At 30.0% G+C, this 15,275-nt stretch overlaps 1 protein-coding gene and 1 non-coding gene across 5 annotated transcripts; one reads left to right on the top strand and one right to left on the bottom strand.

Moving 5' to 3' along the window:
* Positions 1-1,546: 1,546 nt before the first annotated feature.
* Positions 1,547-1,620, bottom strand: TRNAI-UAU (transfer RNA isoleucine (anticodon UAU)). The gene has a single exon. It is a non-coding gene; the product is annotated as a tRNA-Ile (tRNA).
* A 3,162-nt stretch (positions 1,621-4,782) lies between these two features.
* Positions 4,783-9,230, top strand: LOC145620330 (uncharacterized). 4 transcript variants are annotated; one of them, XM_081674981.1, is made up of 4 exons: positions 4,800-5,001; positions 6,363-6,904; positions 6,986-7,211; positions 7,346-7,949. In XM_081674981.1, exons 2-4 carry the CDS (start codon positions 6,365-6,367, stop codon positions 7,747-7,749), a joined length of 1,170 nt encoding a protein of 389 aa, XP_081531107.1. In that variant the 5' UTR covers positions 4,800-5,001; positions 6,363-6,364; the 3' UTR covers positions 7,750-7,949. The 4 variants fall into 4 exon arrangements, with proteins under 4 accessions (XP_081531108.1, XP_081531107.1, XP_081531109.1 ...); XM_081674983.1 differs by having other exon boundaries at positions 4,802-5,001; positions 7,365-7,949; XM_081674980.1 differs by having other exon boundaries at positions 4,802-5,001; positions 7,304-7,949.
* Positions 9,231-15,275: the final 6,045 nt, after the last annotated feature.

Raw genomic sequence — 15,275 nt, 5'->3', positions numbered from 1 at the left:
ATTACGAGCATTTAACTATATAAAGAAGTTACAATTTTAGGAAAATTCTTATTAAGGACCCTTAGTTTGTGTACATCACATACGACAGCTAGAAAAAATATGAATATTTACAATATAATATTTAAGTTTTAGCGAAATACATAAAAGTCATAGTCAATTTTCTTGAAGACGACAAATATAGGCATTTTATTATTAGAGGAAATTACCCCCAAAAATATGGAGTATAGTAAGGAAAATTGTGCGAGTGTGACACTATTGTTATCCCTTTTCACCGACCACCATGCAAATTCTTCTCGCTTAAAATAAGCCAAGACGAAAACCCAATTTGCCCTAACCAATTCTACAACAAAAACAATACGAATTTGTATTTATTATTCTACGACATGTATGTTGTATGTCCGAATAATCATGTGTTACATCATGGGCTTTTTGCTCCCAAATACATATATATCATGTGTTGTGTTTATTCATGTGTTACATCATGGGCTTTTTTGGTCCCAGAAATATCATGTGTTACATCATGGGCTTTTTCTTTTCATTCACAAGGAATTCTAAAGCTATATATGCTACAAATGCTGTAAAGACCACAGTTGTAGGGTGTATCTAGTATATCCTAAACAGAGGGGATCTTCCACCGGGGCCATTCGGGGCTTGGCTCCTTGTAAATTATTGTAAATAATTAGTTAATAAACTTATATAACCTATATTTACTAATAAAATATTGAAACATAGTGATTAGTTTTGAGCAAGAGGTAAAAGAATCAAACCTTTGCCCCTCTAATATGTTCAGCCAAGATCCGCCACTGATCCTAGTAAAAACCAATTGAAATTGAATATAAATAAGATATAAAAATTTCTAAGTACTAGGAAGATCTAGGACTACAAACTAAACGTTAGGTATTGCTAATGATTTGTTTTGTTACTTCAAAAGAGTTTTAATAATAAAATTAAAATTAAAAAAAAAATTAAAAATAAAATAAAATTGTTCATGGAATGATGTGTTTTGATGCTTCAAAAGCGTTTTAATAATAAAATTAAAAAAATTAAAATAAAATAAAATTGATGCTTCAAAAGCGTTTTAATAATTTTTTTTTTTAAGAGAACAAAAAAAAAATGATTTGTTTTGATACTTCAAAAGCGTTTTAATAATAAAATTAAAATTAAAATTAAAATTAAAAATAAAATTAAAAATAAAATAAAATTGTTCATGGAATGATGTGTTTTGATGCTTCAAAAGCGTTTTAATAATAAAATTAAAAAAATTAAAATAAAATAAAATTGATGCTTCAAAAGCGTTTTAATAATTTTTTTTTTTAAGAGAACAAAAAAAAATGATTTGTTTTGATACTTCAAAAGCGTTTTAATAATAAAATTAAAATTAAAAAAAAAATTAAAAATAAAATAAAATTGTTCATAGATGTGTTTTGATGCTTCAAAAGCGTTTTAATAATAAAATTAAAAAAATTAAAATAAAATAAAATTGATGCTTCAAAAGCGTTTTAATAATTTTTTTTAAGAGAACAAAAAAAAAAAAAAATCAAAAATGTAGTCCCGGCGGGGCTCGAACCCGCGACCTTCGGCTCATAAGACCAACGCTCTAACCAACTGAGCTACGGGACTTGTTGTTGTTTAATAAAGTAAAGTAATTATATTTAAACATAAAAATAAATCAGCTTTGTAATCGTGGGCTATAAAAGGAAGACTTTATGCGCAAGCCCAATTAAATTCCCAAGGTACAAAACCAAGTCTGGCAACTCACCTGCAAAAGTGCAAAGCCCATAATATGTTTTTTCGCCTTTTTTCTCTCTCCTACACCAACCATACTATCCTGTTTTACCATAAATTCAGCCATTTTTAAGGACCTTATTGTATATTATTTGTATTATGTTAATTGCAATGTTTCCATAGGCATCTTTTAAATTTGCATACTCTACCTGTCTACAGAATTTTTAGAAGTTTATGATTTTATGGAATTGGATTGTTGCTAACTCGCAATTATTTTAAAACATTGGAATCTAAAAAACGTTGAGTAGAAAGACCGAGTAACCTACTAAAATGCTAAAATGCTCCTCCGAACAAAGCATTTGACACTTTTGTTATGGTTTATTTGCTTAATTCTTATTAATTTACAGTATGAAATTTATGAAATTGAACTTTTAATTTATAATACTAAGTGCGATTTAATAACAATTAGGTTTTATTTAGTTACAACCTTAACTTTGTTTCAATTTCAAAACATTTCACAATTAGAGCAAGGTATTTTTCTTCCGACTAGATTTTAACTTTTTGGCTTATAGAGTTTAAAATCACGAGATGCATAAACAAATTACTATTCTAATATGTAAGGTGTTTATTGAGTTGCAATATCAACAAGCTTAATTTTATTTGTTGTTAAAAATCGATAACTATAAAGTGCAATTTAAAGCCATAATTCACCACACGCAAAGAAAATCATCCAATCCAATAACAATCACTTATTGCAAATAGGCAAATAGCCAATTATACAACCCGATCAAAAAGCTTCAATAATACAACTACTCCGTAACACATACAATTTTAGTAGTTTTCTTCTTTAGCTTAGAAATAACTAAAGAAAATTGCCAATTTAGGAAAACAATATAGGAGTGTACAACAATGTTCGTTTAAAGTACACTAAAAAGTAAAAAACGATCCTTTAAAAAGTGTAGTGGGAATATTATTAGATAGATGTTCGTTTAAAGAGACAAAGGTCGTTTATGAACATGCAGTTAAGTTTTCCTTGATGACCGTGTTATTTTTACAGCCTTTGATAAAATAAAATTAGATATTCGATGCTCCATTTTTACCCATTTTATGATGTTGGATTACAATGGAGCCTCCACTAACCACATATTCTTGCTTCCATATTTTGGGACAATCTTGTTCGTGCTGTTTTATTTTTCCTATAGTTCCAATGTTTCATTTGACTGGTTTTACCACTGTTTTTTTTTTTTTTTTTTTAAAAAATAAATTTGGATTAAGCTATTTAGAGAATTGTTCAATTGTGAATAAGAGAGGTTGTTTCGCTTTGGTATCACTTAATTCATTGAGCGAAGCTACAAGTATACAACAAGAATTTACATGCGATCCTACATACTACGCTATAATGAATATAATTTCAAAGTTTTAAAAACGTCTCTAATATAATATTCGAAGAAAAATATAGTTTCTTAAATGTTTATAGTTTCTTAAATTTTTCACAAAAAATTATTAGTAGAATTTACGTGGTTAGACACTTTAATAGAGACGTCAGTTTTTTTTATCTTACAAACAATCCACATTATGATTATGTTATCATGATATACATACAATTTTCATTATTTGCTTATATATGTGAACAAAAAATTAAAGCGTTAATCGTGTGTGTGTATATATATATGTGAATAATGTGATTGATAGAGAATATATTTATTAAACTATACAACGATGAAATTAGTCCATCAACATATGATACGAATGCATAGGCACTTAAACAGTCGGGCAAACACTAATATATCATACGGAGTACTAATTTGAAGCCTAAATTAACTTGTACTGTACTTTCAAATCCTTAATACCTTGTACTTTTTTTAAGCCTAATTTTTCGGATAACACAATCACTTTTCGGCTAGTTGAGTACCAATTAATAAAGCTATAATTAATTAGATGCCTTAATGGATTAGATTAATTAATCTTCCAATGCTGTAACTAATGATACATTATATGGTCAATTTTCTTTTAGCATAAGGTCACTACTCACTAGCTAGCATGCATGATGCATCTAATTAATTACATATTCACTTGATTAAGTTACCTAATTAAACTAATGCTCATCATATTATAGGTTAAGAACTAAGAACCTTTTGTCATCTTATCTTATTTTACTTATTACCTTTCTCTAAGGTGATCCACCTGCCTACCTTACACACAATATGAATTAGTTTATTGAGTTCGTGTAATCTTGAATTGTAATTGGAATTAATTAAAATTATGCCATAGATAAGGAGAGTTAGAGGCTATCACTTTCTATATTATAACTAATTCAATCAGCCTCTTTACTTTTTATATGTATGCGTTGGTTCATTCCACTAATAATTAATGGATTTTCCACTTAATTTTTTGTAAGTTTATTTTTCATTTTAATTAGCGAGTACGGAGTAGTAAAATTATTCTAAGAACGGAACAATAGTTTCCCATGATTTTGTCAATTTATACTACCTCCGTTAACTATTATGTGCAACAAAGGGGTATTATTTGTAAGACATAAAATATTCTTTTGTTGCACATAATAATTAACGGAGGTAGTATATTGATTTTACTTTCTCGCACTTCATACAAATTTTATTCCTCGTGAGTTTTAGTGTCAATTGAACAAGTACTTAACACTGTAATAATATAAATATAATTAATAAGATCATTAGTATAATTGTTGAGTGATAACACACAAAGAGGTTTTAAGTTTTTAACCAATCAGAACAATTAGTGATTGTACACCATCCTTAACTTGTCATTAACGTACGTAATTAAATGATTAAATAACTCACAATATTATGATGAAATTATATATTTTAGCGAATAATTAACTAGTACTTACTATTATACTAATAAGAGCTTGTTTGGTTACCACAAATTCCTATGGGCAATGAAAATTCCCATGAATTTCAATTTTCATGGGTTGTTTGGTTGCCTTGTAATTTGTAAAATGCAGGCAATGATATTTCCTTGGGAAATCATAATTGCTGTACGGTACAGGAAGTTTCTCACCTTGTACCCCCTGGTCAATTACACTTCCCACATGAATTTTTAGAGTGAATTTACGATTTTAGCCCTGAAATAATAAATTGGCGCTGCTTTTTTTTCATTTCCCTCCTTTTTCCCGTCACTTTTGTTTCTCTCTCCAAACTCCTTTGCTTTTCTAGTAGTGGGCATTTAGGTGTTGTGGCTATTGTGTCTCATATCTCTCCATCTCTTTCTTCCATAATCAACCAGGGAACCAAATTATAGGTATGTAATTTTATCCTCTTCTTCCTTGGTTTATCAATTTGATTTGTAAGAACTAGTACATCTACATTTTCATTTTTCTAAACTTGTGTAAAGGATTTGATATGGAGGCTTGTCTAAATTGGTTTAGCAAGGGTTGAATTTTTGCTTTCATTATTTCTCCGGAAATCTTGGTGCATGTAAGTAAAATGGGTGATATAAATTATGAGGTTCTTGAATTGACAGAAAAATTATTCCAATTTGATAACCTAGGTTTTTAAATTACCCAATTATTTCTAAATTGGAATGGAGAGCATAGCATGGATAGGGTAGAAGGAATTATTTTTTTGCAATTTTTTGTATGATTTTGCATAATCACTAAGATAATGCTGTTTCTAGTAAAAAAAAAAAAATTAAAAACGTTTTCTGGGTTCAAATTTTGGTTTCTGGAATCTTCTTCTTTAATTATTTATGGGTTCAATTTTGTTAAATTTCATAAATAGTTGGATGGTTGGGGTTTAACGTTTTGATTAGCTTGTAGTATAATTGATGAACAAAGGGCTTAAATTTGTTTTGGGAGTATTAATCATGAGTCCATGATTCTAGAGATACTTTGGCTCAAATTATTTGTATTTTGCTATGATTAATCACAATTTCACCATGATTCTTTATTGCTAAGAATTTTAAATAGTCAGATTTAGATATATATGAATTTGGTGTATGCTTGAACTTGGGCCCCTCCAAGGAGTATATACATTCTTTGTTTGCGTAAAGAAATGTAAGGATATATATTAAGGCATGGATTTAGGAGTATAAATTTGACTACTAGAGCATATCTTTTTTTGACAAGTAGCATAACTTAAGAGTATAATTTGAAGATATTGGTATATTGTGATTTGTGAGGTTATTGCTTGATTTTACAATTGTTACTTCAAACTACACGGCTAAACTTGATGATTGAATCCTATAGTGTATTTCGTTTGTGCTTATTTCATTTTTGTTAATAATTTTACATATTTTCAATTAAATGCATCTGGATTATTGTTCATTTTAAGGAGCTCTTTATGTGAATGAATATAGTTTTCAACTTTCTATTTTATTTCATTGTAAATTGTGAAGTAGAAGTAGTATACATTTGGTGATATAAGCTTATGAAGAGCATTGTTTATAAATATTTGTCAACAATCAGCAACTCCTCTCATTTTTTTAGATTTTTGCTATAGATAAGATGTACAACATGCCATTATATCTTTGTCTTTCATATATATATTTTCTAGGTACGATTAAGTTTAGATATTTAATACAACCTTCCTTTGATTTTTTTTTTAAAATTACTCTTATGCAACTAAGACTAATTTTTATTCAGATTTTTATTTGTTACTCAGCTATGGCTCGTATGCCTTTAAGTAAACAGAAGAAGATTGCAACAACATGTATTGTCATATATAGGCAATTGATGATCATGTTAATGAAAATAATGGTTGATCTCGTGTATCTTCTTACTATTTTGAACGTCAAAATTCCAACGCCCATAACCTACATATTTGATAATTCTATGGAGGAAAGGGTTTATGCTAGGATTTTAAATATAAGACCAATGATCCAAGGGAGTGATGTAGCATGTTTGGATAACCTTAGAATGGATAGAGCTTGCTTTTATAAGTTCTGTGAGATGCTTAAGGATGTTGGGAAATTGCAAGGAAATAGGAATTCAAGTTTGGAAGAAATAGTTGCTTTATTCCTTTTTACACTTTCTCATGATACCAAAAATCGAAGAACTCAATTATACTTTAGAAGAAGTGGGGAGACAATTTCAAGGCACTTCAACTTGGTTTTACAAGCTCTTCTTAGATGTCACCATATTCTATTTAAAAAACCAGAGCCAGTGACTGAAAATTGCCAAGATGACAGGTGGAAATGGTTCAAGGTAAGTTGCAGCTTATAGTAATTTTTTTTTAACAAGTGCATACACATATAAAATCAATTAATAAGTGAAAAATTATTGTAGAATTGTTTAGGTGCTTTGGATGGAACACATATCTATGTTCGTGTTGGAGACAAAGATAAAGTTAGATTCAGAAATAGAAAAGGAGAGATTTCTACTAATGTCCTAGGTGTGTGTACACGAGATATGAAATTTGTGTATGTGTTACCTGGGTGGGAGGGCTCAGCACATGACAATAGAGTTCTTCGTGATGCACTTTCTCGAAGAAATCCATTAAGAGTCCCTCAAGGTAATGAGAACATCTAATTTTTCATTAATTAGTAAATTATATATAAAGATCTGTTTAAGTCTAAATGGATTAAAGACCTTTTTTTTTTTAAGGTAACTACTACTTATGCGATGCTGGATATATGAATTGTGAAGGATTTTTAACACCATTTAGGGGTCAAAGATATCATTTGAGTGTTTGGAAAAATGGTGCTCAACCACTATGTGCTGAAGAGTATTTTAACATGAAGCATTCTCAAGCAAGAAATGTCATAGAAAGATGTTTTGGATTGCTGAAAATGAGGTGGGGTATTCTACGAAACACAACTTGGTATCGTCGTAAGGTCGTATGTAGGATTATTTTGGGTTGTGCTTTGGTACATAACTTCATTCGAACCTATATGAATGTCGATCCTATGGAGCATTTGATTGAAAATTATATGCAAGAAGATGTTGGTGAAAGTATTGAGGTTATGGAGACTAGCACAGCATGGAATTCTTTTAGACATGACCTAGCAACTGAGATGTATGTCTCTTGGTTGCAATCCAGGGCTGATTAAGTAGTTGTCTTGATTTTAATAATCTACCCTCGTACAACTTGTATTACGAATTTTTTTTTGTAAGAATACTATTACTATTAATTGTACCATGACATGATCATACCAGAGCATGGTCAATTTTGTGTACAATTTTATGTATTATACAGATATATATCTATATCTACTGTTTTTATTTTTATGATATTTATTATTTTGAATGAGTTTTGCGTACTTGCTAACTATGAAGTTGTATATGTCATTAATTATTATATACTTAAAGATCACAAAAATTTTGTATGTCTCCTGTAATATGTGTGCTGGACAGAGTACATGCTTTCAAATGAGTCAGTGTACTGGTCAAGGGAGCTTCAAGCAAAGTGCTGGAAGCAACTCTACTAGAAACTTGTCGAGATGGTCATTACATGAGGATCGTGCACTTGTTAATGCCCTGAATGATCTAGTCGATCTTGGTGGATGGAAAACTGACAACGGCCAATTTAAAAATGGTGCTTATGCTAAGCTTGAAGCTCTTATGAAAGGAAAACTCCCCGGTTGTGACAAAAAAGCTAAGCCTCATATTGAGTCTCGAGTTAAGCTTTTGAGAAAGCAATACGATGCTATTACTGAAATGCTTAGCCCTAGTGCAAGTGGATTTGGGTGGAATGATGAGGGAAAGTTTGTCACATGCCCGCAAATTGTTTGGGATGAATGGATTAAGGTAATTATTAGAACTAATGTCCTATATTGTTTGTCTAATATCCTTGAAAAAAACTTGATGACTGAACTTTAATTTGTTTTATCATTCTACTTGGCAGAGCCATAAGAATGCTGCAGGGTTACGCAACAAACCTTTTCCATTTTATGATGACCTAGGAAAGATTTTTGGCAAAGACAGAGCAGTGGGAAATGAAGCTGAAAGTGTGTTTGATGTGCTTGAGGAGATGGAGCAAGAACAGAGAGGTGGAGAAGAACAAGAAGTCCATTGTAATGAAGAGGAATCTAGTCCAACTTCTGAATGTAGTCCTACTGGACCTCCACCATCAGCAACACGATCTACTACCAAGACAAAGAGAGCAAGGACAGAAACCATTGAAGCCTTAAAAGACTTTTCGACCAAGCTTGCAAAAATTAGTGACGTGATGGAAGGTGCAAGTGAACATATTGGTCGTCTTGCTAGTTGTTTTCAACATGAGTCTAATTCTGCAGAGAGAAGAATGAAAGTGACAAGTGAAATCATGAAAATGGAGGGATTATCTCCAAATGATGTTCTTACGATCTCAAAGAAGATTGCTCTTAATCCTCTTGAAGTCGATTTCTTTTTCAGCCTTCCAGACGATTACAAATATGCTTATGTCCAAGGTTTGTTGATTCCCGATTAAAAGGTATTTTTGCAAGTATACTATGAAGAAGAGACTAGTACCTAAAAGGATCATATGAGCTGCTCTTCAAGTCTCTTAATTAGCAGGACTATTATTGTTACTTTTTGTGATGATACACTACAATACGACACCAATATATATATGTGTCGGCTAATTTACTATTGCTGCTATGTCGATTATAATATTTTGTGCAGCTTTTTGTGATTTAAAATAGCAAGATTAAATGTAAATTTTTTGTAATGCTCGTAACCTGACATTTTATGGATTTCATCAGGTTAACTCTTTTGTAAAGTATAATGTATCTTTTGTAAGGGAAGGAAGGAAGAAACAATACTTCATAGCTCATCTTTTTAATTTGATACTGATGCATGCAAGTTGAAAAGTGATGTTTATTTTTACGCTTATGTGGACTAGTGGAGCATGTAGTTTCCATATGATTGAGCTTTTATACAGTGGATTATTAGATTAGTAAAGCATGAAACTGCCATGAATGAATGTAAAAAAAAAAAACGTAATTTAGCTCTTATTAAAGAAAAAATTAAGAGTTGATTGTTTGTGGCAAGTTTCAAAAAAAAAGAATGTATTATAATTTTGATAAAAGGTAGTTAAGTTTGTTAAAATACATGGGAAATGTAGCAAGTGAACCAAACAAGATAAGGGAAGTAAAATCCTAGGAAGTTAAAATTCCCAAGTATCAACCAAACAACTTTAAGCCAATTCCTAGAAATTTCATGTAGTAATTAAATTCCCATGTGTTACAAATTCCTTTGGGAAATAACTTCCCATTGCAACCAAACAAGCTCTAAGTATGTGCCAAAAGAGCTAAATCATGGTCACCTTTTTGGTGGCTCAAGAAAGGGCACTTGCAATTTTGATTGGACATCATGTGACTTCCTTCTCGGCTTTCTGAGTTATGCATCTCCACTGTTATGATATCATACAATTGGCCTTCATACCACCCATTTAACTTGCTTCGTCACCAACCCATATTAACGTTATCCTATAAGTCTATAACAGTAAAGAGTACTTGTTCAATGTTTTGGTAAAATTTGAGTTTTTTTTTTTTTTTTTTTTTTTTTTTTTTCAAAATTAGTTATCACGTTGTAACTTCACTTTTAATAAATTGTCTTCTACGGATAATACAATGTTGTAAATTTTATATCTATACAGTATAAGTATTTTCCTACAAACAATTTAAGGTCATATAATATAATATGAGCTACTAAGATAATTCTTACATTTTATTAAAAATAATATGGTAAATAGTGATTAGTAATTTTGATACAAAAATTTAACTTTTAAAGTAAAATAAATTCTGGTTCCATGCATTATTATTGTTCTAGCCTCATCCAAGTTAAGAAATGCCATTTACATTGAAGTCCTTTCAAATGAAGAATTTTTTGCAAGGAAACTGTTGATAGAGTGGTGCGTGTCATGATGAACATCAAATATAATTATACGGAGTACGAATAAAATCCATGCAGCTTAACGCTAGAAGAAAAGCATAAGTTAAAGGTAAGATTAATTTAATTGAGTTAAATATATGTTGAGTACATATTTAACATTGTTTAATTTTAACCTTATTATTAAGTGGGGAATAATTATCCATCAACAATAATAGAATGTGTTCTTGTGGTCATTAGAAGAGACAATTATCACTTGAGGGAGAAAAGTAAAGCACCATTGTACGAAACTACGAATACATTTTATGAAGCAAGTTGAGTCATTGTAGAATTACTAGTACGAAGTAATTAAATACTTCATACGTTATATTTTACTAGAGTTGATGCTAAATTAAATACTTCATACTTTATATTGTACTTCGTAATTTATAAATATGTGTATATTTAAGCTCACAAAATATTAAGGAATACATACAATACGAAATTTTGAAAATACTCTAAAACACCCTTAAAACTTCGATATTGACTTGCGCAACCTTATACTTGACCTCTAAAATACCCTAAGAATCCATTTATTCTGCCATTTTCCTTGTATCTATCCCCTTATTCTTTCATTATTTCTCCAAAATAATTAATACAAAATGAAATCAATATATATTAACGCCCTTATTTTTGCAAGTTTTTCTTATCTAAAAAAAATTCCACGAGTTTAATTTATTCGAGCAGTTTTACGGTGCATGATTCTAGGTACTATGATGAATTGATGAGTATGACCACAACATGGAGTCCATGTGCTTAGATAAAAATTACTTCTTTAAGACCAATAATGGTCCATTTTATTTCTTTAATCTTAATCCATATATAATGGGTGATTAATAATTGTTAAATGTTACTAATTAGCATTTAACAATTATTAATCACCCATTATATACGGATTTTTTTAAAAAAAAAAAATTTAAGGGCGTGGTTTTGTTTCATTATTAATTTGCATTTTTTTTTAGCGTTTAATAATTTGATTGATTGATGAACTTGATGAAGAAAATCGGTATCTAATTAGGAAAAACAAATTGAGATGGAGGGTTTTTTAAAATGTACGTTAAGACGTAAGAGGAGTATTATATGAAATGGAGCACATACTCAAACTTACCAATAAAAAACAATAATATACGAAGTATGGTCAATAATCAATCTATCTATTCATCTATATACGTAGTATAATTTAATGTTTCTTATTATTTGTGAGATATAAAAATTTCTTTATTGAAATAATAGAAATTGAGGTAGTAATATACCTGTAATTCATGTGAAAGAATGTATTGTCCACTTTTCTAAGCAAGTATGATTTACATACATTTTTTTTTTTAATTTTTTTGTTACTGTAATTAGAAAATAATTAACTTAATAGCACTATAGCAGAAAACCTGCAATAAACTAATTAAGTCTGCAACAGTAACAGTAATTAACAGTGAGAAGCATAGCTAGACTGAAATGCTTGAGGAAGCAGTAATAATAAGGAAGAAGAATAATGGTGGTTGGCCAAGTTCCAATGTTCCTTATCATCCCCATGCTTCAATTCACGTGTAATCTTTGTGCTACAATCTAGTATACCATGAAATTGCTTCATTATTAATTCATATTTCTTTCGTTCTCTTTTAATACGGAGTACTCCAGCAATTTTAGACTAAGGGCATGTACTCATACGCTGAAATTCAGTTCAATTTAGTTCAGCTCAGTTCAATTCAGTTCAGTTCAGTTCAACTCCTAATTTCCTTCTCTTATAAAATATTCATTTCAGTTCAATTTAGTTCAGCTCAGCTTAGCTCAGCTCAATTCAGTTCAGCTCAGCTCAGCTCAGTTCACTTCAGTCAATGAGAACAGGCCCTAATTCCATTGTTTATACACATTTTTTTTTTTCTATTGTCAATATCTTGTGATTTATTATATGCGTTAGGAAAAAAAAATTGCATGTATATTGGCAAATGCAAAATGCTCAATATATTATAAATTCTAAATTGACGGGAAAATGCTCGATATTTTAGTACGTAATAACAAGAACAGAGAAAGTATACGTTTTAAACAACCACCTTTTTTATTTTCTATTTCTTACTTTAATATCTTTGTTTTCAATAATTATTGTACTTATATTAAATTCATATCAAATTATTTTGATTAACTATCAATGTCTTCGTTTTCCTAGGATACTTCAACTTTTTTGGATTTGATTAGACATCTTGTTCCCTGTAGACAAGCCAATTTAACAAAACCCTAGTTGCCACCTCCCCATGGTGGACCTTATGGCACAAACCACAACTATTGTCTTTGCCAAGAGCTGTTATCAATAATATATAGTGAGGGTTGATTGATTAATAAAGGTAGATAAATAATGTAATCCGGTATTTTAGATTAAAGTGAAAAAAAAAAAGAAAAAAAAAATGTTTGTAGTAGAGTTGGTTAATAAATGTGAATTTTAAGTGAAAGTGAAAGATGAGAATTATGCTCATATATGATAGAGTTATAAAACATATTCCTGGGCCTCAACCATCAGCTTAAGCTTTTGGTTGAGATGGTCCTCTAACATGGTATCAAGAGCCAGCGTGACACAAAGGTCACGGGTTCGAATCTCATCCGCCCCCCCCACTTTCAAGTGGAATATTAAGCGCTGGGTATGAGGGAGGCCCATGCTGTATCCACACTTCTAGCCCAAACGGGCCCTCGTGTGAGGGGGCGTGATAGAGTTATAAAACATATTCCTGGGCCTCAACCATCAGCTTAAGCTTTTGGTTGAGATGGTCCTCTAACAATATACAATATCATTAAGGAACGAAAAGATTATTAATATAATCTAAATAGTACATTAATGCTTATAAGTTTTAGATAATTTTTATTCCTTGGATTATTTTTTATCATTGAAGGTTCGTAGCTAGTTTAATTTGGCTACAAATTAAAGCCATGCATGTATGCATGATCTATATGCTGCCAGGCCACTAATAAACATTGATTTCAAGGCCTATTTACCTATTTCAACTTATTTTATTTATATATAAATACCTATGATAAGTTCAGGAAAATAAAGCTCACATAAATTCAGCTAGCTAATGATTTGTACAGAGTACAGTTACGTCGTACTTACTGTATTCTAAATTATGTTATTGTATAGTTTTTTTCTTAAGAAGAGAAAGGTAAATAAGAAGTTAGGATAATCTTCTTTTAAAGCTATACCCTAATGGATCCGATATTTTAAATTGTTGTTGTATACTTGTATAGTATTTAGCAAGAGGTGCCTTAATTTTCTTGTAATGCAATTACATGCATATCAAGTTGACCTTTTTGATGCTACCTGGCAATTGCATATGGATAAAATCTTATGCAGGAAAAACAAAAATCTATGGATAAATATCAAAACGTAAAGAAACAATCATCAAGTTTTATTTGAACGCCAACATTTTGTCTCTTGTGAATTTTGCCTGTTTTGTTGCGCAAGAATATAGATTTATTAATTGAAAATTCAGCAAATTATTTCACAAGTTTTCTATAAATGTTCAACCAATAAGTTGATTAGAAGAATACGTCGTACTCCATAACATTATTGTTCATATTGTTTTATGAGATTTGACTACACAAAGGGCGTTCGAGCAGCTATTTTTATTTGTAGTTTGAAAGCAGTCCAATCAAGTTGTTATTTTTGACTATCAATATTATTCATTTTTCTTACATGTATTATCCCAATTTGGAAGCCACCCGATGATTCCCTACTAATCTTGAATTAGGTTAGCCCTAGGCCGTTATGATAATTAAAACTATTTTATTTAACGGAGTTGATTAGATTATCATTTATATCATAGCTTGGCTTATTTCAAAGTGAAAAAAAAAATCTACAAAATGAAAAAATACCCCATTAATGTACATAGTAATTGTGAATCAAAAGGTTAAATTCTATAAAAAATTATCCTTTTTTCTAATTTTTTTTTATTAATTACCATTCTTTAAATTTATGTCATTACAGAATCACCTATGGAAATCAAATTATATTAAGAGATGCGAACCAGATACCGGATCGGATTTTAAGTTCACAAAAGAATTTCAAATACGCACTGATCTTATCTTACTTTTTCTAGCTGATGTATTTTTGTTTTTCCTCTCCCTTATCCTCATTAGGATACTTTAGGTTACTCATACCTAAGGGCATGTTTTTTTCAGCTCAATTTCAGTTCAGATCAGTTCCTAATTTCCTTATCTCATAAATTATTTAGTTCAGCTCTTAGTAAATCAGATTAGTCCCTAAAGAGACAAAACTAGCCTAGTTTTTTTTTTTTTTTTTTTTTCGCCTTGTATGTACCCAAAAAAAAAAAAAAAAAAAAAAAAAAAAAGAAGTGATTTTTATCTTATTGAGTTTTGTATGTAATACAAATATTTATAAATGAATAACGCCAGCAATTAATAATAAGTGAACCATTAATTCTTACATTACAATTAAGAATTACACAACTAAATTAATAATAGGCATAGCCGCATAGCTCATACTTTCATAGTAGTCTCCATCACACAAGTAAACAATTAAAAAAAACCAACAAATAAAACATTTACTAATACAAAGTCACCAACACGAGTAGCAAATTAGTAACAAGTGTAACATTTGTTTAAACCTTTAAAATGCCATATTCTAGTTTACAAAAGTACTAATGATAGTGTCACATAATATAATACTCCCTAATAATAATATACTAGTATTAAAGTTGGTTCCATTATGAAAACTTGAAGCAAAGCA

This window comes from Chenopodium album, chromosome 27 (assembly GCF_948465745.1).
Source record: "Chenopodium album chromosome 27, dcCheAlbu1.1, whole genome shotgun sequence".
NCBI classification, from domain to species: Eukaryota; Viridiplantae; Streptophyta; class Magnoliopsida; order Caryophyllales; family Amaranthaceae; genus Chenopodium; species Chenopodium album.
This window is presented reverse-complemented; position numbering and strand designations above follow the sequence as displayed.